General features: G+C 37.6%; 1 protein-coding gene across 1 annotated transcript; it reads left to right on the top strand.

Annotated features, from left to right (window-relative positions):
* The first annotated feature begins 709 nt into the window (after nt 1–709).
* On the top strand, nt 710–11,035 carry AGA (aspartylglucosaminidase). The gene is made up of 9 exons (XM_063077205.1): nt 710–896; nt 2,819–2,972; nt 3,596–3,708; nt 4,636–4,748; nt 5,917–6,031; nt 7,099–7,174; nt 8,420–8,527; nt 9,228–9,361; nt 10,771–11,035. The coding sequence occupies exons 1-9, from the start codon at nt 770–772 to the stop codon at nt 10,869–10,871; spliced, it is 1,041 nt and encodes a 346-aa protein (XP_062933275.1). The 5' UTR covers nt 710–769; the 3' UTR covers nt 10,872–11,035.
* Nucleotides 11,036–25,594: the final 14,559 nt, after the last annotated feature.

Here is a 25,594-nt window from a genome sequence, read left to right as displayed (position 1 = left end):
AGAGTTCAGGCTCTCTCAGCCAGAATGCAAATACCTTAAAAACTAAGAATAGGCCACAGAGAGCAGAGGGCACCAATTTTCCATGTATAGTACTTTACAATTTTTGCTGAAGGCATGTCCTAGTTCCTTAGGCTGTATAAACAATATTCAGCTCAGGTGCTAAAAAAATTAATTCAGAGGACAATGTATATTTTCCTTGCATTCTTATCTGTTTCACCCATCTTTCAAATTTCACCTGGCATTAGCTTATGCTGATTACCACAGCACAAATGACTTGTTCCTCCTCCAAAATCCCACAGAAGGAACTACTAACACTTCACTTTAATTACACATAACTTTTTAATAGCACTTCTCCACCTCGTGATAATTCTTCTAGGCTATTTTTTGCTGTTTAAATTATGCATTAATTTCCTAGAAATGAGAGCTTTGAAGGTTTTACAAGCCTCACAAGATTTATAGACGCTCTTTAAAATTATTTGATTATATGTCTTCCTTTGGCAACAAGGGCAGGCATTCCAGAGTCCGAAAGGGATTACTGGCTCATGCTCGCACATGTGCCCAAAAACCGAACTATCAAAATGAGCAGCCTCCACTTCCGAGGACGCCACTTCTCGCGAGAGTTGAGGGAGCACTGAGCGCGCCCGATGGGTGGGCGTGGCCTCCAGGTGGGCGGGGCGCTGGGATCGCTAGTTCGGCTAGTGGGGCCGCCGGGTCTGCGCCGGCCGCCGAGCCGCGACCTTTCTTGCACTCCTCAGATCGGCGCGCGGCTATGGCGCGGAAGTTCCACTTACGTCTACTTCTCGTAGCGCTCCTGCTCGGTCCGGCCCTGGTGCGCGGCTCCAGCCCCCTGCCCCTCGTCCTCAACACTTGGCCTTTTAAGAATGCAACCGAAGCAGGTGCGGGACGGCGGCCGGGGGCGAGTGGCGGCGCTGCGATAGCTCGCCGGTCCGGGAAGACTGGCCGGCTGGCGCCACTGAGGTTCCGGGAGCCGGGAGGGCCAGGCCCGCCGCACTCTCGCTTGCAGCTCCTTCCTGCATCTCCTGCGGCGCTACCTTTCTTGCAGTTAACCTGTATTCATCCTCCCTACAACTACTGCATCTTATGTCCTCATCATTTAGTATTACTCCTTTTATGCAGCTGCTCACGCCAATGTGTTTTCCACTCTGCTGTTGACCCCAGTCACTGCTTTTCTGCTTTTACTTTTCAGTGGTGTCTACGCTGTTTTTGCCTGACACCCAGTTATTTGACGGGCTGTCTCCTGTCTTCCCCTTCACCTCTCCTTTTTAACCCTTCACATCTCTCCAGTACCCTGTACTACAGCTTTGTAAACGACTGATAATTTCCCAAATATAGCATGCTCTTTTTCCATTTACCTTTTTTGTTGCATGCTGTACTTGCCACCTAGAATGCGAGGTTCCAACCTTGGCTGTACATTAAAATTATCTGCTAAGCTTGTTTTCATACTATCCAGTACTTATATCTGGGTTTGTTGTTGTTGTTGTTGTTTTAATCTCCCTAGTTGATTTTGATTTGCAGTCAAGGTTGCGAACCACTAAGCTAAGGTATCACCTCTTCCAGGAAGTGTTCCCAGACTTACTGCCCTTATCCCAAATCTGAGTTCCCATCGTCTGCGCTTTAATACTATCCTGTACATATCATTAACTTGGCATTTTTGCATTGTACTGTGCTTGTTTCTTTCACTCGCTTCAAGACATACTATCAACAAGAGTAATTTCAGACCCTGCCCCCCATCTGAGGTTGCTAACATATAAACTTTCTGGGACAGAATTGACTCTAGAATTTGGTGGAGCTTACTTTGTATGTCATAGGCAGTGCATACGATTCAGAGAAAATGAGGAAACAGGTGATGACAAAGGTATTCTCAGCGATAATGAGATGGGAAGAAAGTGCAGCAGCCTGGATAGGGGATAATTCTGTGTAAATTATGTGTATCGAAAGGGGCAACTTTTCGGAATATACTTTCAAGCTTGTAGGTCCAATAGTGAAGCTTAAAAGTTTTTACCAATGGTAGCACCTACCCTTCAAGGGATTCTGTTTTTCTCAGTAAAGAAACTGTACGTTGAAGGCTCCTCTTCCTCCCTTCCCCTCACCCCCCATGTAGAGGGGTCCACAGAATATAGCATTGTGCCAAAAAAGCTTGACCACTGGAGCAAAAGTGGCTACTTTTGAATCCTCGGTCTGCTACATACTGTGTGACCTTGAACAAATTACTTAACCTCTCTGGCTCTGTTCCCTCTTTAAAATGAAGATTGTAATTGTATACTACTTACCTCAAAAGCTGTTATAAAGATTAAATGAATTGATCTGTATGTAGCCTACACTGTAGTTATTTACGTACAGTTACAGTATTGAGACTTGCTTACCTCAATAAAAGTATTAGTTATGCATATTCTTAATAGTCGAGTGATGCAGAAGAAATGTGTAAGGCTGTGATTTAATAGATTTTCAATTTAATTGCCTTTTAGTAGTTTTAATTGTATCTTTTAAAATAAAGGAGGATACTTATTTCTTTTCTCACACACACACAAGAAATAGGGATTAATAAGTGAAAAAACCTTCACTGTGCAACAGTAGCCAAAGTCTTTGAATTCTATATGGTAAATAGAATGTAATTTGGTTTCTATCACTCTGTCTCCTTTGTAGCACTTGATAAACTAATTTGTTAAAAATTCAGTTTAATTTATAGTAAATGTGAAAAAAAAATTTTAAGTAGAAGTTGTCAAAATATTTTTGGTTTGTAGCATTTGGCATTGAAAAAAATATATAAATATAAACAGGTATTATTGGGATTTAACAGCGTGGAAGACACTAGCCTCTGGAGGTTCTACCCTGGATGCTATTGAGAGTGGCTGTGCTGTGTGTGAGAGAGAGCAGTGTGACGGCTCTGTAGGCTTTGGAGGAAGTCCTGATGAACTAGGGGAAACCACACTGGATGCCATGATCATGGATGGGTAAGAACCCTCTTGAGCACCTATTTATCTCTGCCCCTTCACTTCATGTTGAGTTACATTTAGAGTTGTAGTCTTCTACTTAGAGCTGGATGGAAGAATGCATGAGTTTTGTCACATGTCAAAACCTGTAGCTTATTGTATTAGGTCTTTCCAAACACAAAGAGTTTCCCTCTCAACTTAAAAAAAAAAAAATTATAGTAATAGAAATGTCACATGTAAGTAGTTATTCTCCTTAGAACAGGGAGAATCCCAAGCTATAAAAATATTGCCTCTAACCTTATAAACAATCATTTACCTGCCATCCACAAATATTGTGGTCTGCCTGACCTGAAGCCCTAAGACTCCTTTCAAAAGCCGTGTTTAGAATGAGCTAGGAGAAACTGAGAATTTTAGTGCTCTTAAGGTGTATGGTCAATTTATTTTCTATGTTTTCCTTAATTTTGTCTGATTGTGGGAATCTGTAGGAACTTCATGGATGTCCTGTCACTTCTGTGTTAAGGTGGTAAAGTTTATCCTACAAAACACTATTGCTTGGGGAAAAGCAATATATTTTATCTGTTCAAATACCTTATCTATAAAAATACCTTGAAATATTGCTTTTTTTTTTTTCTTTTTTTGCGCAGCACTACTATGGACGTAGGAGCAGTAGGAGATCTTAGACGAATTAAAAATGCTATTGGTGTGGCACGGAAAATACTGGAACATACAACACATACACTTTTAGCAGGAGAGTCAGGTATTTTTTAACTATACCGAAATTGTTTTAGTCTTTTGTCTACGGTCTTCACTGTGAAAAATAGGATTCAGTATAAAACAGTGGATAAAAGCAGACTTAAGTTTAAATTCTAGCAGTTTTGCTTAATATCTGTTTAACTACTTCTAAATCTCACTTTCTGCATCTTTACGATAGTATTGAAAAAATAGCTTATTATCTGTAGATGAGTAATTGATGGGCTGAAACTGGATTCAGCATCGGTTCTCTTCCTGTATTACATTTATATAGGTGTGAGACCTAAGGAGCCTTATTAATATAGGAAGTTGGGAATGGAAGGAGTTTTGCTATGGCAGCATCACTTATTTGAACATCCTCTAAGTTATATACCAAAAATCATACAGTGACCTATAATCAAAAATTATTGTTAATGTTGTAGGCCTACCTAAAGGATGCCAATTCCAATAGGCTTCCTTCAATTTTGTTGAAAGCACAGAATTGGAAACTACCCAGCAAGCAAAAGGATCTGTTACCCATTCATTGGAACCCAGCTGTCCTTTCAGTTGGTGTCTCAGAGCTCTTTACACCCTGGGCATTGCAGTCTAGTTAGAGCAGTAAGATTCTGTAGTGGTGAGAGGTTTGCCTTTTCATTTGTAAAGTGGAAGGAGGGATATTGTGGGACCAGGTGGGACAGAAAAAACTGTCATCACACACACCCGAAGGGTCTCAAGCAGTTGAATTTTAGGAAGGACATATGGAAGTTGAAGATCTAGAAACTGATTCCCTTAAGACCATTCATGTCTGAATATTCTTTTGAAAGTCCTTTTGTACTCCTGAATGTCTTTGTGTACCCCACTTAGGTGGCTGACCTAGAATGTTTTCAGTACCTATGTTTTGTTTAAAAGATGATATTTGATTAATTTACACTTTTTTTTTCTTTCCGATCTCCAGCTACCAAGTTTGCTGAAAGCATGGGATTTATCAATGAGGATTTGTCTACCTGTACTTCTCGAGCCCTTCATTCAGATTGGCTTGTTCGGAATTGCCAGCCAAATTATTGGAGGGTGTGTATGCATATTTAATTTTTAAAAGTAAGTTATTTGAAAATATCTAATGATATCCTTTCTGCTCTCTGTTACCTACTTGTTGTCCAGGGTGCTGGTTAGCATCCTGGCTGCACATTAGAGCCAACAGTTTAAGTTGATTCCCTGAACATGGATGAGCTCCCATGCTGCATCCAGTGCATCTCCAGGGTGGAGAACTACTGGTCTCTGGCATTATCTTTCAAACTGTGAAGGTTCTGCTGTGGAGAGGGGGCTGTCTCCATCAGAACTGCTCTGCTTGTATTTCCTGGTAGCAAAGTCTAAAAAACGAAATTTGGAAATCGTTAGTCTACAATATTTCTTAGATTTTACCTATGTGAGGTATATCCAGTATCTTGCCCTTATTGACTTGAGGATTTATACTAGTAGGTGTCTAGCATGTTAGTAATGAAATAATTTGTCTCTAATGGTACTTTTAGCATAAATCAGTTTGCCTTTGCCATACAGGGTCCTTCTGTGGGGTATCTTAGTTTCTCATCTGTTTCTTCCTTAAATCCTAATTACCTTTGAGTAACCAAAGAGTCTTCTGGGATTAGCACTTGAAAGATGCTACTCATAAAACTAGGTTCAGGAAGCACCTAGTGCACTAATGTAGAAGGCATGAGTAGTAGGTTTCTTGCCTTATTCCCAATCTATGTACACAACCTAAATTTATGAGTTTGGATTGTATTCTTGAACCTTTACGGTTTATAAGGGAATTTAAAAGATTTTAAAGCAGATTTTACTTTAAATCTCAGAACTGTTCCTGTGCCAGGGAACAAATTCTGAAATTTAAAGGTCAAATCGTGTACCTGATTCCTTTGAGGATTAATATCTAATAAAAAAAATCTTTATATCTACCATTGTGCTGAGAGTTTTACACATATAAAGAAAAAATCAGAGACCTGTTCCATACATTATAGATATCTAACCACATTTTGTAATTCTAAGACTAGAATGGTATTTAGTAAAATATTATATTCATCTGTTTTCACATAAGACTTAGCTAAATCTTTAGCTTTTAATTCTTATCTTTAAGTTACCAGATGTCTTTTTGGTTTCTTGCTAATGTTTAGTGATTGTATGCAACTACTTGCCAATCTCTAAAAACACCTTTCCTGAAAAAATAAAACATAAATCTTGTTTACAGAACGTTATACCAGATGCTTCAAAGTACTGTGGACCCTACAAACCACCCAGTATCCTAAAGCAGGATGATCCTATCTGTAAAGAAATTAGAGATGACCATGGTCATGATACTATTGGTAATTTGCCTTTTAATCATTTTCATGGTTAAAGTTTAGTTAATTACATTACTGTAACTCCTCTTCATTCTTTTTCATGTACCAGAAGTTCATTTTGATTGTTTTAACTGCCAAGTAAATGTGCCTCTCTTTTTCTCTTTCTGTGTGTGTGTTTATGTCTATCTCTCTCTGTGTGTGTGTGTGTGTGTGTGTGTGTGTATGTGTGTGTGTGTGTGTGTGTGTGTGTGTGTAAATCTTAGCATCTGTACACAATTTGGTAAATTACTTATGCAGGACCTCTAACATCTAATGACTGTTCACAAGGGGATTTTAAAATCTTTATCTGATATTTAGTTCTTTGATAATTTAATGTTTCTTGCCATACTCAATTGACCTTAAATAATATTTTCCAAGCTGTACTGTTGAAAATTTTCATTAGTCTGCATCAGTAATTTTCTTTGGAATTACCTTGCAAAGGTATTGAAAAGTAACTGAATGATTTGACGAGTGAGCATATGGGATGTCTGCCAAATGATGCTACGAAACTAGGTCATTCAAAAGCACAAATTATACCACTGGTATAATTTTTAGTATTCCCAAGCTTCCTGTTTTTTTCTACCTGAAGTTAAAGAAAGAGTGTATTTATTTTACTTTCTTAAGTAGGCTATTATAACAAAATGCCATAGAATAGGTGGAAACAACAGAAATTTATTTCTCACAGTTGTGGAGTCTGGGAAGTCCAAGATCAAGGCACTGGCAGATTTGGTGTCTGGTTAGGGTCTGTCTCCTGGCTCATAGATGGCTCCTTCTCACTGTGTCCTCACATGGCAGAAGGGGCTAGCTAGCTCTGTGGGCTCTCTTATATAAAGTCACTAATCCCATTCATGAGGTTTCCACCCTCATGGCCTAATCACCTCCCAAAGGTCCACCACCTAATACCATCACCTTGTAGATTAGGGTTTCAACATATGAATTTGGTGGGGACACAAACATTCAGGCCATAGCAGTTACCAACTGCTCAATTATTTGATTATATTGAGGTAAACTTTAGGTACCTAAAATGATTTTTTTTTTTTTTTAACTTCTAGGCATGGTTGTAATCCACAAGATGGGACAAACTGCTGCTGGTACATCTACAAATGGTTTAAAATTCAAAATACCTGGGTTAGTGTTTCCAAAAGAACACATCTCTCAAATATATATTGAGTGTAAAGCAATATGTGCCGGGTGCTGTGGGGGATGCAAACTGCAAAGCACATCTGTAGTCTCACAGCTGAGATAAGTAAATGTAAAAGGAGGTACCTGACCCTCTGCTGAGTGCCAAAGGAGGAGTCATAGCCAGGGCTGTAGAGTTCAGGCATGGCAGAGTGATCTGTTTAAGCTGGGGTAGTTAGGAAAGCCAGTAAAGCGATGCTAGAAGCTGAGCCCTGAGTCCGTGGAAGGGAGGGGAAACATCCAGGCAAAGGCTGTAGCAGACACAAAGTAGTGCATACTTTAGGTTCTGGACTGCCGCTGACTGGAAAAGAAACTGCACGTCGTGTGAGGGTGGGGCTGGGGGAAGATGTGCGGACTGAAGGTGAGAGTGAGAGGGAAGACCAGAGCTAGGTTTCAAGGGGACTTGAGTCAGTCTAAGGGGTTCCGGGTTTTATTTTGAACTAATAAAAAGGCATGGAAGGTTTATCATAAGGGAGAACTTTGGTAAAAGTTGGCATATTATGTAGGAAGTAGGAATACATTATAGGTAAGGGAAACCAGTTTTGAACCTATTGTGATGATCCAGAAATTAGATGATGTAGGGTGGTAATAATAGAATAGTCACTGTGAATCTGTGCCATTTTGGTATATAACTGGCTGATAACACATTTTTAAAAAATTAATTTATATTTTAATTGACAAGTAAAAATAATATGGTATACAGCATGGTGTCTTGATATATATGTGGAATGGCTAAATCAAGCTATTTAACATATGTATTACCTTATATACTTTTTTTCATTGTGAGAACACTTAAAATCCATTCTCTTAGCAATTTTCAAATATATAATACATTATTATTAACTGTAGTCACCATATCTTGAACTTTTTCCTCCTAACTGAAATATTCTGTCCTTTGACCCACATCTCCCCAATCTCTCCACCCCCCATCCTCTGGTAATTACCATTTTAATCTGTTTCCATGAGTTTGACTTTTTTACACTGTATCTATGATAAATTTTTACATAATTAATGTAGGTTCATGAAAACCTAAGTTGAAATAAAAATGTTTCCTCTGTATTCTAATGAAGAATATACTTAAAACAATGATCAGTGAGTAAGTAGAAATATCCCCTACTTTTGAAACAGCTCATAACATAATTTAGTTCAGTCTTGATTTCCTGTCCAAATTGATTTTGCTGAACCCTCACAAAGTCGTATAGGAGATTCACCGATACCTGGAGCTGGGGCCTATGCGGATGATACTGCAGGTGCAGCTGCAGCCACTGGGGATGGGGATACACTGATGCGCTTTCTGCCAAGGTATGACTTCTCACATTTGTGAGTTTCAGAGATCTTTAGAGAAGATATTTTCTCTGTCAAAATAGAAAAGTTATTTGTACCACATAATCTGAATTTGTGTGCCCAAGAGCTTTGTTAGAAACACTGCATACGAACTTTTTACCTATCATTTTGTTAATGATAATCATTCAAATTAAGCAGTCATAGTCCTGTGAATTAGAATAGTATTTCTCACTCTACTTCACAGATGAGAATACTTATGATCTATTTCAATAAGTTATGTAAGGCTACTGAGTAAAGAAATTGTAATAATTTAAGATAAAAGTAGAAAGTGCAGCTATTGGTTACAATTAATTACTACAACTCAATGTTTTGCACAGGCATAGTATTTTCCCCTTTGATTGTAGCTCCTTTTCTCATATAAATATAACTTCTATTCTCTATGACTTCTGGCTGTTATTACTAGGTGACAGTTTTTCAGCCAAAGCCAAAATAATAGTCCTTATCTGAAATTAATAGGTGGATTAGTTGAAAAGATGGATATTGTATCAAGGTTTACTTGCTTTGATGTTGATGTTTTAACAGGAGTTACTGACTCTTGTTCTTTTACATGTATTCTATCAAATGTGACAATTTTGCTGGTTTTAAGTTTCTAACTTTAAGTAACCCATTTCTTAGTATTTATTCTATAATACTAAAGTTTCACCTCTCTTTAAATCAGCTATCAAGCTGTAGAATATATGAGGAAAGGAGAAGATCCAACTATAGCTTGCCAAAAAGTGATTGCAAGAATTCAGAAGCATTTTCCAAAATTCTTTGGGGCTGTTATATGTGCCAATGTGACCGGAAGTTATGGTAAGTTGTATTTGGATTTTGTACTTGTGTGAACTTGCAAATGTTTATAAAAAATATACTTTTAAATATTACAGCATATAGTACACAGTATTCAATAGAAAAAGGGACTGGACAGAGTAGGCACTGGGTAAATGTTCATTGATGATCTGTCAAGACCCACAGTGTTAAAAATATACCTAAAACCCTCCTGTGGTTGACTTCTGGTAGTTATAATCCAGTCTTAGGCCGTTAGTTTTTATCTTTCACATCTGTCCTAAACAAAGTTTAGCTTAGCTCCAGTACATGTTGAGATTGGGCAATCTAGTCAGATGCTCTTACTAAGTAGGTTAGCAATAAATTATCTTCCCTACTACTTTTCTATTCATTATTTAAATGTCTCAGCCATTTAGATCTTCTTGGGGCTCCAAAGAACAAAATGTATTACTGATCAGTAAATGAAAGAAGTTAGCAGAATTATTTTTGCACTGTGTTTGGAGGCATGTCTTTTGCTTCATTTACTTTCCATCTGAGCCTTTCACAGTTTCAAAGCATTTTAAGGTAAACCACTGCTGATTCTCATTGGTGAATTTTCAGATGGGAAGATATACAGCTTACTGATCAATATGACTTATAAGGTTAGACTGCTTATTATAGTTCTTTGATCTTTTACTTCCCACAGTTGTGTGTTTGAAAAACTTGTTTGAGAAATTCCTTATTCTTTTAAGTACTAAAATATAAAAGTCAATAAAAGTTATGGGAGGGGAAAGGCTTTATGTATAAAATAAGTTTGTTTCATTTATTCTCTCTTAAGAAGTAAACCTTAGAAAGTTCAAAGTTATATCTAACAGGATGGAAAAATGATAATCATGTAATTGTAGATGAATAGTTTCTTATATTTAATGTAATGACAGTAGAAGGGGAACCCCTCACCCCAGATGTTTGAGCAGGAGAAGGTGAACTTGATTTTCAGAGTATTTTGACAAATAAATCTTCTTACTTTTGATAATAATAGAAGCATAGAAAAGAATAGGGAGAAATCGTGGGGTGGTTTGGAGGATTATGGATGAATGATGGGAATGATCTAGTGGCTAATGAAATAAAATTTTTGGATGCGTCTGAATAAATTTTTCTAAGAAAAGGATTTGAAAACAGAGTACAATTAAAGTAGTGATGGTGGTATGTGTGTAGACCAGAAACTCAGCCTGTTTTCTGAAGTTTAAAGAGATGGCTTACCCCGCTTTCTCTTTCTTTCTTCTCATGCACTGCTAACTACTCAGTACTAAGGAAACGACACTAGTACACTTCTGTGTGGCATAGTTGGACATGAGGTGTACGGTAGCCAGTATCAAACCAAATCAGCAATACGTGTATTGGTTGTAAATATGTGCATCCTATATTTAACCAAACAACTTTCTCTTTTTTGGCCCCAGGTGCTGCATGTAATAAACTTCCAACATTTACTCAGTTTAGTTTCATGGTTTATAATTCTTTAAGAAATCAGCCAACTGAGGAGAAAGTAGACTGCATCTAATCCATCCTTTCAACCAACATCTATTTAAAAAAGGAAACAAAGGCTGAAAAGGTTACTTAACTGTCATCATGTAGTGTTCCTCATGTATTCTAAGGTCTTTATGTAAAATCAAGCACAAAAATAAATTTATGCTGAAGTGGCACTGTCACTTTCTATATCTGAAATGTTTTATATCTATTTTTATTTAAACTTTCTATATCTCCTGAAAATGAATATGTATATGTGTGTGTGTTGTATATATTTAGATTTTAAGTGATATTTGGGTTTATGATTGATGTTGCAAGAAATAGCTACTTGGGGAATTTATTTCCACAGTGATATATTAGAGCCAAAAGAAACCATTTATATTTGGATACTTAAAATAATTAGAGTGTACAAGTTTTTTAGACAAAAATGTAACAGTGAGTCTCAGCATGATTAGTCCTGATTGAATTTCATGTTACAGTGATACGTCTCTTACCTCTGATTATGAGTTTTACCTAGTATTCCCTAGTAACTTGAAGAGGGAAGAATGCTATTAATAATGTAAATGCTTTTTGTTTTGCACATATTAGAAAATATGGGCAATGTTCTGATGAGCAATTGTGTTGATTTTCTTTGCTTTTTCGCTCCAATGAAGCTCTCAATGTGTGAAGGTTCTTAAACCACAAAAATCTCTGACCTTTAGCTACTAATATATAGTATTAATCATTTCTTTTGAAAATGATTTGGAGAACTTGATCGATACCTTGATTTCACTAATCTCTTGTGCAGAGTTGCGGATCATCACTAAGCCAATAAATGTGTTGTCTAGCTTGGGATCCTAACTTCTGAATTAACTGTCTCTGACTGACAGCTATGCAGAAGTTGTATGTATGCTTCCTCAGCATCATCTTTTCTTTCAAAATTATTGTCTTTTAAATCAGGAGTTATTAGTAAATCTTCATGTACAGTATTATCCACCAACTTTAGTATTTCTGTCTGTTTTTTCTACACTCATCTTAATGTTTAATGTTCTTTATAATTTAGGGTAGAAAGCTATAGTTTTGAGAATGGTATAAATCACTTGTTCTCAGACCTGGCTATGTATCAGAATTGTCTAGGGAACCTCTTTAAGAACACCCTCTACTCTGTCCCACTAAATCAGATCCTCTGCAAATGAGGACCTGTATTACTCTGTTTCTGTTACTTATAATAAAATATGCAGAACTGGGAAATATAGAAGAAAACAATATTTATTGCTTTCACTTTCAGAGGCTAGGAAACTCAAAGTCTGGGGAACACATCTGGTAAGGGTTTTCTTTGGTGGTGGCTTTACAGCAGTGCAGTGGTCTCACATGACATAAAATGGCAGAGCAGAGAGAGAGAGAAACTCAGAACCACGCCCCTGACCACCATTATTAATCCATTCACTTTGGCATGGTGTTACAATCTAATCACCTCTTCAAGGCCCCTCCTTTCAATTACCATAATAGAATGTCCCACCCTCAACAGTTACAGTGGGAGGGGGGGCAAGTTTCCAATACCTGTAACTTTGGAGGACACAATTTAATCAATCCACAGCCGGACTTCAAATCTGGAATTCGCAACTGCTCATGGTAGCCTGGAAGCTAAAAAGGAAACAACCCAACAGTTTCATACAGAGCAAAAGAGGAAATTTTACTTTTGAGGGTTCCCATGAGGTATGCCAATTTGCTTAAATATGATACTGGACCTTGGAACAAGGGAAAGAAACCAGATTTAAACTTGCAGTATATTTATTTTAAAATGATAATCCTGTTTTGCATATTTGCTATCTGTTAATAAGTTAGGCAGTCATTTACCACCAGAAAAAGGAGAATGAAGTTGAAAGCATTCATGGACTGTCGCTCCCCAGCAACTTAGTAGTTTATCTGACAAAATCAACCCACGTATTTTCAGAAGGTATTTACCCTCTAACACATTTTTCTTGATAGAAATAATTTCCCTGTATATCTAAAGTAGAAAGAGATGAAATTAGCTTTGGAAATACAGTTTACAGTTCTAGATTTGAATATAATATTTAATTAAATATTGCAAATAAGTTGTCCTTTCTTTTGAAAAATGGAATTTTTTTTATCCCTGCTGATGTGTACAGAAGGAACTCACTTCTTTGGTGATGTTTTGATATCAGTGTTCACTGGTTGTAGGGAAGACATGGAGGAAACTAGTGAAATAGCACAGTTGGTAAAGGGATTGTGAGCCATTCACAAATAAGTTGAAGTTAGAAATAAATGTTTTACCAATACCTGGAAAAAGCAAGGAAGTATCCTGGGAAGGGAACCTTAGAAAATCTAATCATGATCTAATTTTTCATGAGGGTAGTGGGTGGTGTACTTCACATGTATACTGGTTGTATCGTTGCACAGATTTCATGGCTGTTACATAGCAGAGGGTAAAGGTAAGAGGTGGTCGCAGAGCTTTCTTCCTCTTTCTGCCAAGATTTTTTTCCTTTGACCCTATAGAAAAATGATCTATCACTTGCCTACTTCGGCGAAATTAGAATGTCCTAAGCATATGTATAGATTAAGCAACTTTCCTAAGTCATTCTGAGAACATGCATGTTGTCGCTTCTCTCTCCCCTTTCCAGAGCATCTTTCATCTCATACAACATTACTAGCATAGCCTTGGAGTTCAGTGGGCTTAAATTTGAGCATTATCTTCACTCAGTTTAACAGCAACTTTTAGAAAAAGGAAGTTATTTAGGTATCAGCAATATCAGAATTTCTTGATTATTACCCCAGAGGCTTCCAGTGAACTTCACTCAAGTGTTTTGTATTTTTAGTACAATAGGCAAAGAGGAAAACATTAACCACAGAATGTAATAAAGATTTGGTAATTTCATGCTTTTCATTTATTTGCTTTGATTAATCCCTGGAAGAAAATTTTTTAATAAATTATTTCGCTTTATTTATTTATGTGACGCAACAAAGATTCTTCTTGTGAGTCAGGTTTTTTTAAAAGGGTCTTTTTAAAATCTAAACCTATTGATTGTGCATATTTATGGGGTACAAAGTTATATTTTCAATACATGTATACAATGTGTGATGATCAAATCAGAGTAATTAGCATCAATTCTTATTTCCACTAGCTTCAGTATAAATTGTGGTTGTCATGAATCCTGTGCACCAATGTTTCCAGCTCTGCCTAGATCGCACATGGTAGAATTGCTCTTCTTAGCTCCCTTGTGATTTGGTGCAGTCGTGTGACTAGTCCTGCTAATGAATGAGTTTTAGCAGAAGTGGACTGTGAGATCTTCCCAAGCTCTCTCTTTTTCAAGCATGACAACATGATGGTGACTGCTCCCATTAACCTGTGTCCTTGAGTGACCATAATGAGCAGACTCCCATGACAGTGCACAGTGGACATGTGCTACGGACAAGAAATAAGCCTCTGTTATTGTGACCCAGTATACACTACTTTATCCCGACTAATGTATAAAATATGTTTAAATAATTAAAAGGCTTTGTGGAGGTTATTAAACTAATGACAAATGAAACTCTTTAAAGGACAAAAGGTATTTTTAAAAAACAGACAAAGATACCATGAAAGATATTGATAGGAAATTAATCAAAAAGTCAAAGGTATTACTGGGTAGAAAAGATGTGGGCTACTTTTTCTTAAAAATACTGTTATCTTTTTTACAAAAAGCATATGTACTATGTGATTCCAACTATAGGACATTCTGGAAAAAACAAAACTATGGAGACAGTAAAAAGATCATTGACTGCCAGAGGTTGGAAGGAGGAAGGGGTGAAGAGGTGAAGCACAGACTTTTTAGGACAGTGAAACTATTCTCTGTGATACTGCAGTCTGACAGGCGGATACAAGTCATTATATATTTTTCCAAACCCATGGAATGTACAATATCAAGAGTGAGCCCTAATGTGAACTATGAACTCTGGGTGATGATGATGTATCAATGTGGGTTCATTAATTGTAACAAATGTGCCACTCTGGTGGAGGATACTGATAGTGGGGGAGACCATGCATGTGTGGGGGTAGTGGGTGTAGAGGAAATCTCTACCTTCCTCTCAGTTTTGCCCTGAACCTAAAACTGCTCTAAAAAGTTAAATTCTATTTAAAAGGAAAAAATAGAAGTATATATTATTTTTATAATGGAAGAAGGAAGCTCAAGTATTAAAGGTCTTTCATCTGAGTATGTGCTAGAGTATCATATAACAATAGTAGTCAGCATTGACAGTGCACTTAACAATACTAAGCACTTTTATCTGTATGATCTCATTTAGTTCTACCAAAAGCCAGTGAGGAAGGTAATATTAGTATGTTGGCTTAGATAGTTTATACAGCCCAAGAGAGTAAACTAGGGACTAGCTCCTTTAAGTGTAGTTCCCAAACCAACATCATCAGCATCACCTGGGAGCTTATTAAAAATGCAGCATCTCAGACCCTCCAGACCTACTGAATCAGAATCTGCATTTTTACAAGATCTCTGGCTAATTTATATACACATTAGAATTTTAGCAGCACTGAGCTAGATGACGTCAACTCTTCCTGGTGAGTCAGCCTCATGAATTAGAAAGAACATAATGTGGGAATTTGACAGACCTAAATTGGAATTCTTTTCAGCTACCCCATTATCTATGTGCCACGGGGGAAATTACTTGACTTCTCTGAGCCTTTTTCACATATGTCAAATCAGGGATTAATACATGCTTTATGATGTTATTGTGGCAATTATAAATTATGAAGCACCTACCACAGTGCCTGACATACAATAGGAACTGAATAGATTTTAATTTCCCTCCCTTGCCTAATCTCTCCTGCAAAATCCATGTTCTATAATTCTCCCATTTCCTGCCATAAACCTCATTTCCTACTGCTGTTGTCCCTGACTTAAGAAGAAAATAAACATAAAATACAAAATCTTGCAAAAGTAACATCATATTCTAAAAACTAATAGTTATTGGGTGGCAGCAAATGAAATTAATCCAGGCCTTTGAAAGCAATATCCCCTAGAAATAAATATACTGGCTACTGCTTCTACTACTGTTGGCTCAGCTAGAGACAAACTAACAGCTCTGTTTTTCAAATTATCAAAATGATGCTGTTGCTTGGGGGCAAGATGTGTGTACCCCTGGAGTGTTGTCTCAAGACAGGGCGATTGTTGACCCAATTACCTATTAAGCGTTAACAGTCTTTCAAAGTAAACCTGAAGAAATCTGTTTATTCTAAAGAGTTGTTAGGGTAGAGAAATGTCTCCCAAGATATCTTTTTAAACACTGTTTCATTGTATTTTGAGGTGATATGTTTTATCTTTTATTGAATGTTATTACTCAAAAATTGCTCCCTTATCTTTACACATTTCATTTTGAATTCAACTACACTGTGACTTTTCCGTAAATCTTTTATGAACAAGGTCTCTGTTGGGTCCTCTTTAATTGGTTAAGGATTATCAGCAGAGAACACTGTCAAAACTCTAGACAGTATTTCTTTTAAAAAATCATGGCACAAAACTTTTTCAGGGATAAGGTGTTTGGATGCAGATAAAAAGAAACCATGTTCTTAAGCCCACAAATACTATTTGAACTTGGCTTGTCAAAATAAGAAGGGCTTTCAAGTGCCCCATTAGCAGTCATATCCTAGAACAGCTTTGTTTTTTGTAGCTGAATTATTTTTATTATGATTCTGACAAAACTGGTTGAAAGAAAGAAGGGGATTGGAGATCTTTGCTAATAAAATATTCTTGTAGCTATTCTTTCAGGACATAGACTAACAGAAGGTATCAAGCTGAAGAGCCTCTGAAGGATTTCTTTCTGTCATCTTGCAAATCTAGACAATTTTATTATCCAGTGTGAAGGACTAAACATACACACATCCGCTTATCACCTGGACTCCCTTTCCTCCTTTATCTCCCCCCTCCCTGGGTTATTGTCTAACCCAGAGAATTCATGCTTTGAGTGTATATCGGTCTAGTTCAAAATCTCCCCTACCCTCTTCCTTTCACTCCTACCCCACACTTATGAGTAGCTTCTCAATCTTTTCTCAGTGCACATATCACATGAACAAATGCTTCTTAGATTTGCTACATACATCCCACTGGCTAATGTAACTATTACCAGATTTGTAATTAAAAGGTATTTCCAAATACGGTAAAACTTAGAAGTGATATCACAGGCATGCTATTATGCATTACAAGAGCTATTTTAAATTGCTTATAAAGTCGTTTTAAAAGTAAAACTGGCATCCAAAATTAAGACAACACTCAAAATTAAAACATGGGCAATATTCTGCATGACCCCATAAGTATGAAAGCAAGGGAAAGCAAGCTGGCTTTAATGTTACTATAAGTTGAATATTATTAAGAAGATACATTTCCTTCCAAGGTATTCATATCCGGCATTCTAAAACATAATACTGCATCAGCAATTTTTTGATTATCTGTAGTTTTTGGCTTACAATTCTCTCTTCACAATTCTGCTAGATATTGCAGCCCTCTGCTGTTTAGGATATATGTAAAAATTCTGTCAGCTTTGAGAATTTGTTTTGGATTGGCATAATCGATCATCATAGCTAAATGTAATTATATTACTTTAAAATTATGCCTTAATTCAGCTTATTTGGGGTTTACAGTATATTTAAAGATATCATTTTATCTATTGTTTTTAGATTTTTAAAAAAAATCATTCTCAGTTATTTTTATATTCAGGAAATGCATTTATCCCAGCACATCTAAATTTAGGTTTTCCCTGAACTTGCTTTCATTCAGGCAACTCCTAGTCTGTAGTTAACAGAAGGGGCTTTTCCCAAAACTTGTGCCAAATGAGAGAGAAATTTTCACCAGAGAATGGGACCAGAGTGGTCCACTCCAAACATACCCTTTCTTCTGAGATTCTGATCTGCTTTGGCAAAATGGCTCAAAGGGTCAGGGAGAGTTGAAAGAACTTGCGTACAGGACAATTTTTATATATCTTTTTCACCTGGGAGATTTTTCATAAGCCACCTCAGAACCTCTCTGCTTGGTATGCAATACAGAAATAACTGGATAAGTCTCTCATAAATTGAATTGAACTGACCATGGATTTGAAGTTACTGCCTTTCCCACTGAGTTAAAGCCAAATAGAGTTGCCTCCCTGGGCCAGGCTTTGATCAGCAGCCCAGCACTTTCCTCTCCCTGTCTTAAATGCATCCAGTCCTGAGTACTGGTTTTATTTAATGTTCCTGTTCACTTCACTGGAAATGCTTTAACTCTGGCACCTGCTGGCTGTGAAAGTGATTAGGATTTCATGGGACCACAGCATTTCATTTCTAGTACGCCACATCACGGCCCATAAATTAATACAGGATTATGCTTCAGCATTTACTCTGCAGGCTTGTTTTGATCTGAAAAGGAAAGGCAATTGAAGGATGAAGAAAAAAGAAGGAAGCGATGAGATGAAAAGCGAACAGTTGTACAAAACTTGACAGTGTGTATTAGCATAAGCACTTTCTTATGAGGTAACTAAGAAATTTACACAACTACACCATTGTACTTTGTTAATGCTGATAAGCACCATTTTTTCTTCTCAAAACCTGACTCATTTTACATGTAGGAACTATCTTAATCCTCCCTCAAAGTGTGTATTGGTAATCTTCAGTCTCCCTGAAAGGTAGCTCAGGAACTGGAGTCACAATCCCGACTGAGTCCAGCCTTTCAGGCATTCCCAACAGGGTGCCAAAAATATGAAAAAAACTGGTTTAGATCCTCTAGGCTAATGCATCCAAAGCTGAGTACTATCGAGTGACCCCGTCAACATCATAAGAGCAGAAGAATCACCCTGCTGTGCTCTGTCTTAATTCTTAACACCTCAGGTAAAGATAATAAAAATATTGTTGTCAGCAAACTATGGTTCATGGGTTAAATTTTGACCATTGCCTGTTTTTGTATGGCCTGTGAGCTAAGAGTGGATGAGAAAATTGACCTTAAAGAAACTGAGGCCAAACACATAAAGCATAGGATTTATGAGCCAATGCGACAATTGCAACTGGGGAATCATATAGTTTAGGTTGCCCTGAAAAATGCACTCCCAAGAGGGCCAGTGGAGCTTAGCATTTTATAATCACAAGAAGGGAGAAGAGGGCCGAGCCCGTGGCGCACTTGGTAGAGTGCTGCGCTGGCAGTGCGGCGACGCTCCCGCCGCGGGTTCGGATCCTATATAGGACTGACCGGTGCACTCATTGGCTGAGTGCCGGTCACGAAAAAACGACAAAAAAAAAAAAAAAAAAAAGAAGGGAGAAGAATCAAAGGAGAGAACAGCCCTGCCTTACCACTTTATCAGTTTTTCTATTGGTTGCACATGATGTATAGATTTGGGATTGTTACATCCTACATGCAGGGATCTAGGGTAAGTGTTACAAGAAGCATTCCAGGTTATTTTATAACTTTCTGGTGCCATCATGTCTGCTTCTAAATAAAAATGGTCTTACAATAACGTTTTCCAGGACAGGTAGACGTGACTACTGACTTATTCCAGACCTCCCAAGGCACTATAATTTAGCTGACCTAGTCAGAGCAGATTTTTTTGCTACCACTACATTATGAAATGGTTGAAAAGGAATCAATAATACTTTGTGACACAAGAAAATCATCTGAAATTCCAATTTCAGTGTCCATCAGTAAAGCTGTATTGGAACACAGGCCACTCTTATCTCTTTATGTCTTGTGGATGGCTGCTACTACAATGGCTGAGTGAAGTAGTTGCAACAGAGATCTCTAAAGTATTCACTATATGAGCCTTTACAGAAAAAGTTTGTCAACTCCTGTTAATCCACTAAATTTGGGGTTAATTTGTTACATAGCAATAGATAAGTAGCAGTAATATGTCAAAAGTCAATACTGATTTTGCAAATGGAATACATAAGAAATAGATTTAATAAAATAGTTAATTTCTTAACCACATGCCTTTATAGTTAAGACTCGATTTAAGAGGATGCTAACAACTGAAAAAATTAACATTGAACTTCCTGAATTTTTTTTTTTTTTTTTTTCATTTCATGCATACAAAGGCAACATTTTGCTCCAATGGAGATCAGGATAAATGTAACTTTTCTTGAACTCCTACAATATGCCAGTCATTGTATTAGGCCATCAGGAGCAATGGTAAGTAAAAACAGATGAAGATCCTGGCTTCTTAGACCTTATAGTCAAATGGAGAAGACAGACAGCAAACAAATATTCCACAACTCAATCTGTGATAGGTTTATAAAAAAATTGCAAATGGTGCTCTGATAATTACACCAGGAAAATCTGACCTTGCCTTTGTGACAGCTAAGCTTCCCACAAGGATGTAATTCTCAAGCCAAGATCCTCATGGTAAATTGAAGTTAATTAGGCAAAATGGGGTGGGGATGAGGAAGAAAGGAGAATTTTCTGGACTGTGGGAGTACGGTACATTTGGGAAACAGGAGGTTAGTACAGCTGAAGACAAGAAGTGTGCAAGATAAAGCCCGAGATTGCAGGCCTGTATAAAGTGTCTTGCCAGTTTTATTTTTTATCCTAAGATTGCTGAAGTATTTTAACTAAATGCCATGGGAAAAGAGATGGACCTTGGCTTTAATGTAATCAGATTCACATTTTGAAAAATCATTTTGCAATGTGGAAGAAATGATTGAATGAAAGGAGGATAACATTATACAGAATGGAAAACGAGAAGTGTTGGTGATAACAAGTGTTGGGGAAAGATAATTTAAAACAAAATCCTCTCCCAACCCAGAAATCCTCTCCACAAAGGTAAAGAGAAAGAAAACATTTTTTATCATTGAACGAGCATTAAACTAGAATGTGATGTGCATCACAGGCAATCTGCTAAGAAATTGCAAAGACAGAAAGAAATCTCACCTTTTTATATAGCCTAGCAGATACAGCCCTTACATATATATTCTCCAGATAAATGATAGCTGGTCCTCAAATAAGAGAACTTGACAGCACCATTTGTCACACATACTTCATCCTAACTTTACCTGGTAATTGGGATGACCATGGGCTCTAGATAATTGGCTTTACCTCAAGGGAAAATGAGCTTCTCCTATCTTTATGACTGGAGATAGTTTCGCAGCTTGGAGAGAGGCACCAACTGAAGTTAGGCTCCTAACCTAGCACAGAAACTGGGAGATGGGGTTTATATCTCCCCAAATCCTTACTTTCGAAAGAGGTGGCTCCAAGGTCCTTGAGAAAGACATTTTAAGCTGTAGAGCTGACAAAGACCTACCTAGTCTTCAAAGGGATTTACATACATTTCAAAGAGAGGAGAAAGGATTTACAAGTTTTCTAAAGAAAATGCCCTGAGGGAAAAGAAAGAAGGGTGGAGAATCTCTTACTTTCGATTTGTATTTGTCCTTATACCTGCCCAAGAGACTAGAGAATGTGTTTCAAAATGGAGGGAGTGTTGAGGAATGAATGATGTCCATTGAACTTAGGGGCACAGAAATCATTACTGACTTTAGTGAGGTCTGCTTCTAAGGTATGTACCTACAGCAGAAGCTGGATGGAGTGACCCCCCACTGTGGGTGGGGGAATAGAAAGTAAATAAAAATAACATCAGTAGTTCAATGAAGTTGCCTGTGAAGAAAGGACACCTGGAGGAGAGTGGGTAGAGTCAAAGACTGGCTGCTTTTTCTTAAGATGGGAGGTACCTGAGCATGTTTGAAGCCAGTAAGAAGGATCCAGGAGAATGAGAAAATTAAAAAACTTAGGGCAGAGAAGGAATCACTGATGGCTGGAGATTCCTGGGGAAGTAAGAGAGGTTGGGACTCAAAGCTTAGATAGGATTGAGGTCCTGCAAATGAGGAGAGGTTGAGTTCTCAGAAAGCATTGACAACTTTGATGGGCAACTTTTAAAAGCAATATGGATTTTGTTACCATGAAAGAACTACTTACAGAAGTGTGAGCCAGACTAAGGGAAGGGAGGCAGGGGATAGAGATAGACAGAGAAAGAGAGAGAGAGAACAACAGGTACCCCAGGGGAAGAAATAGTGTTTCCAGAGCGCTGGGACATTGGAACTGTGGACGAAGTGGTGGGAGTTTTAAACTTCCAGAACAACCCCTGCAGAGGGAAACCAGGCACTAAAAGCATGGAGGGAACTGTGAATTATAAACACTCATCTCTTTTCATACTGCCGTCCAATCTCCTGTCGCTGTTTCCTGCTGGCAGGTCACAGCTGGAGACAAAGCTGCAGGGGTCAGCCTTCCAGGACACAGAGTTGAGCAGAGAAGAGAAAGCAGTGAGGGGGAGATTAAGTAGGTGCATTCTTATTAAATCTTTTATCTGTGCACTTACCTGAGTTCTGTATCAGCCTCCTCTCCTTGACTCACACGCAGACCAGGGATCATTAAAGCACACAGCAAAGAGAATGTGCCAAACCCAGAGTGCTTTCGTGGTGACCGTCCCCTGGTTTTACTTTTGCTCCTCTGTACACTTTATTGATTTCTCTTCTTATGCCTCTACCTTGAATGTTTGTCTTCCTCCAAGCTCTGTCCTAGGTCCTATCCTCTTTCACTCACTCCCTCAGCTGCATCATCTATTCCTAAGGCTTCACGTCTTAGCTAGGAAGTGAGGATTCTGCAATTGCTTTCTCCTGCCGTCATCTCTTTCTCTCTCACTCTCCGAAACTTTGGACTCAGATCAATGTGCCTACTGGAAAGTTCCAGTGGGATGTCCACAATCATCCCAAACTCATCGGGTAAAAGTCGAACTGATCTTTCTCACCAAATATGCTCCTTCTGCCATGTTTGCCAGGATAACTCCTCTACAGCCTGCACCCTCTATTTTAAACCTCATTGCTTCTTACAGGGTGCTTTCCCCGAATCCCTTAATCCAGAGGAAGTGTCCCTCCTAAATGTTCCCTTAGTAACTATTCCACTCCTCCCAACAAAACATTTATCACACTAAGTTATTATTACCTATAATTATTCTTCCTAGATGCTGAGACAGAAACTATTTCTGTATTAAATGCACAGAACTTCCAGTTCCAAGTGTAATGCTTGAAAATCAATAGATATTTGCATATAAAAGAAGGAAGGAGGCAATAAAACTCATATGGAGCAATGTTGAAACTGCAAAAGTATAGGATGCTGGAGAAGCTAAGACTGCCGATGAGGGTGGTTTAAAGTTTAAAGGACAGGGGACAGCAGGCTTATTTACTATTTGTGGTGCCTGTAGGCAACTAGATCTTGCTTTCCTGAGCTTGAAGTTAGAGGTAGAATTAATTACATTAAAGCTTTCATAATGAAAACTGGTGACAAAAAATGGTCTTTGTTTATGTGGTATATGACGATTAAGTAGCAAGCTATGGCAGGTTGTGAATTAATCTGCAAGAATTCATGCCTCAGGTGTTTTCCACAAGTGTGATAATAGGATAACAACTTGACAGTAGGCAGGGTTCTGAACCCAGCCTATGAAATATTAAATTTCAAGTTACCATGTAAAAATCTTTTTTCTGGATTTTTCCCCTTTAAGTACATTAGTATGAAAGTAGAAAATAAAATAAGAATTTGATTTTTCTTTTTTATTTAACATCTGGACTTTTATGAGTCAACCCTGGAATCTAACTACATTTCCCCCTTATTCAGCCAGGTAGGAAGCAGCCTATGATGGGCCAGAGCAAAGGTGAGGGCATTGTCTGCTGGCTGGCAGCTGGTTGCCAGTCTCACCGCCTCACTGCAGTTTTCTGCTACCTTTCAGAAAGGAATTTTGTCATACAATGGCTGCTAGCCCAGTGGATATTTATATACTTTCTCTCATGTGAGGGAAGATCCTTCAACTTTTGGAATGGTATCTCCAACTACTTGGTAAGGTGGGCAGATGTTCCTAAGTCAGGGACTTCCTGGAAAGAAAGGAAAGAGAGAAGGAAGGAAGGAAAGAAGGGAGGTAGGGAAGGATTATTTTGTGGAAATTGTCCTTGACAAAATAACTTACACCCTCAAAGATACACTTCCTGATAAGGCATAAATAGAAACAACGTATTCATCAAGTCAGATTTTTTTTTGCCCCCACCCCCAAGCAGGAAAATTTCTATAATCAGCATGTTTATTTTTTCCTGATGCATAAAAATCTTTGCTTTGGGGCATAAAGAAGTGTGTGTATCATTGTGTTAAGATTTACCTGGGCCCATTTTGCTTCCTGATTAACTTTATGGCCAGGTAACATTGTTTTCTACAGGTATTATATGGAAATCATTGTCCTTTCTTGCACTTGGAATTACTTTCCTGAAACTTTTTCTCTGTTAGACCAAAATAATAGTTTTCTACTTTAACTCAGTTGAACATACTGGATAGTCCACCCTTATGTAGTATATCATATCTTTACTTGGAGGTTAGGGCAAGGGGGTTGTCACGTCTTTCTTTCCTACAACTTCCATTCAAGTTAGCTATGAAAGCACATTATACCACTGAATACAGATGTGGCCGATTCTTCCAGCTTTGTGAATAGATTTGCCATTTTTGTTTGGGTTGCTGAGTCAGGAAATTGGCATTCTACTGTTGTGCTTTTAAATGTATTTGCTGCGACTTCATTTTTTTCCCTGACAGTTGAAGCAGAAAGGTGGATTAGCTTTCTTGATTCCAATTATCTTCCCTGTAGTATATTGCTGATACGCTCCTGTGTCAGATAAGTTATGTGAAGCAGAAGAAAATGTCACCTGGTAAATGTGACAGTGTTTGAGGGAGGGCTTGTAAGGTATTTCTTATCATTGATGGGTCTCCAAGAACTTTTTTTTTTTAAACAAGTAGAATTCTTTTGAAATACTTGAATTTAAATTTTTTTCACCAAATTTGCTAAACAATTTCCATGCAAATGTCATCTTTTGTTTTTAGAAAAGATATAAATTGAGACAGAGTAGTGTTCCACTCGATTTCATTCTACATTTGAGAGCTAGATTGGAAGGTTTTCTTCATGGCACTTGAATCCTTCCCTGTTTTTTTTTAGATTGTCAGACAGTTGGTCATATCTGAGAAAGACCAGTTTCTCACTGCTACAGGGAGAGAGAGAGTTGAGACAGATTGGCTGATACAAGGGGTCTTCAAAAGGTTCGTGGAAATATCTGTATTGTCTTTTAATTTTATTTTTCCATGAACTTTTTGAAGTACCCTTGCATCTGGTAAAAACGTGTGTCTCTGAGCTTGTGTGTCTATATGGTTGCTTTTTTGTGTTTCAAGATGGTGAAAAAAGGCTTAAGTGTCTGTGTACTCATTCCAAAGCCTTTTGATTACACAGACTGCTCAAAGTTTCTGACCATCTGGTGAAGTTGAGTTTAATTTTCTTTTATTTCCATATTTGTTTCGTAATAACTCATTATTATTTTTTAAATGTTAAACTTTCCTGTTTTTCCTGATGAGTCATCTGTATCTTTTTACCACATTGAGAGAATTTAAATCACAGTCAAATTTATCCATAGTTTTGAAGCAAGAAGACATCCTTCGAAAGTTTGTGAGAAAATGAAGGAACTGCTTACAGAGGTAAGATTTAAAATGAAAACTAGGTGATTTTTTTATGTGGACTAGGCAGAAAGTGACAGCTGGATATTAAATTTGAGTTCATTGCCTTATGGATAATATCACTGTGTCTTTGTAAGATATTAAGGTATAATTGTGAGATAAAACTCTAAAACAAGGTTTGTGGTTTAAGCTAGGCTCTCTTTTAATTTTTCACATAATGGAAACTAAAGATAATGTTTCTGATCATGACTTCTATTAGACAGGGCTGTACATTTCTTTTTTTTTTTTTTTTTTT

The sequence above is a fragment of the Cynocephalus volans genome, chromosome 13 (genome assembly GCF_027409185.1).
Source record: "Cynocephalus volans isolate mCynVol1 chromosome 13, mCynVol1.pri, whole genome shotgun sequence".
Classification (NCBI taxonomy): Eukaryota; Metazoa; Chordata; class Mammalia; order Dermoptera; family Cynocephalidae; genus Cynocephalus; species Cynocephalus volans.
The sequence above is the reverse complement of the archived record's forward strand: the minus strand, read 5'-3'. Positions and strand labels throughout refer to the sequence as shown.

Coding starts and splice junctions, on each gene's coding strand:
- AGA (XM_063077205.1), top strand. CDS start 770: ATGGCGCGGAAGTTCCACTTACGTCTACTTCTCGTAGCGCTCCTGCTC. Junction 8,528..9,227: donor CTGATGCGCTTTCTGCCAAG/GTATGACTTCTC, acceptor TCTTTAAATCAG/CTATCAAGCTGTAGAATATA. Junction 9,362..10,770: donor CAATGTGACCGGAAGTTATG/GTAAGTTGTATT, acceptor TTTTGGCCCCAG/GTGCTGCATGTAATAAACTT.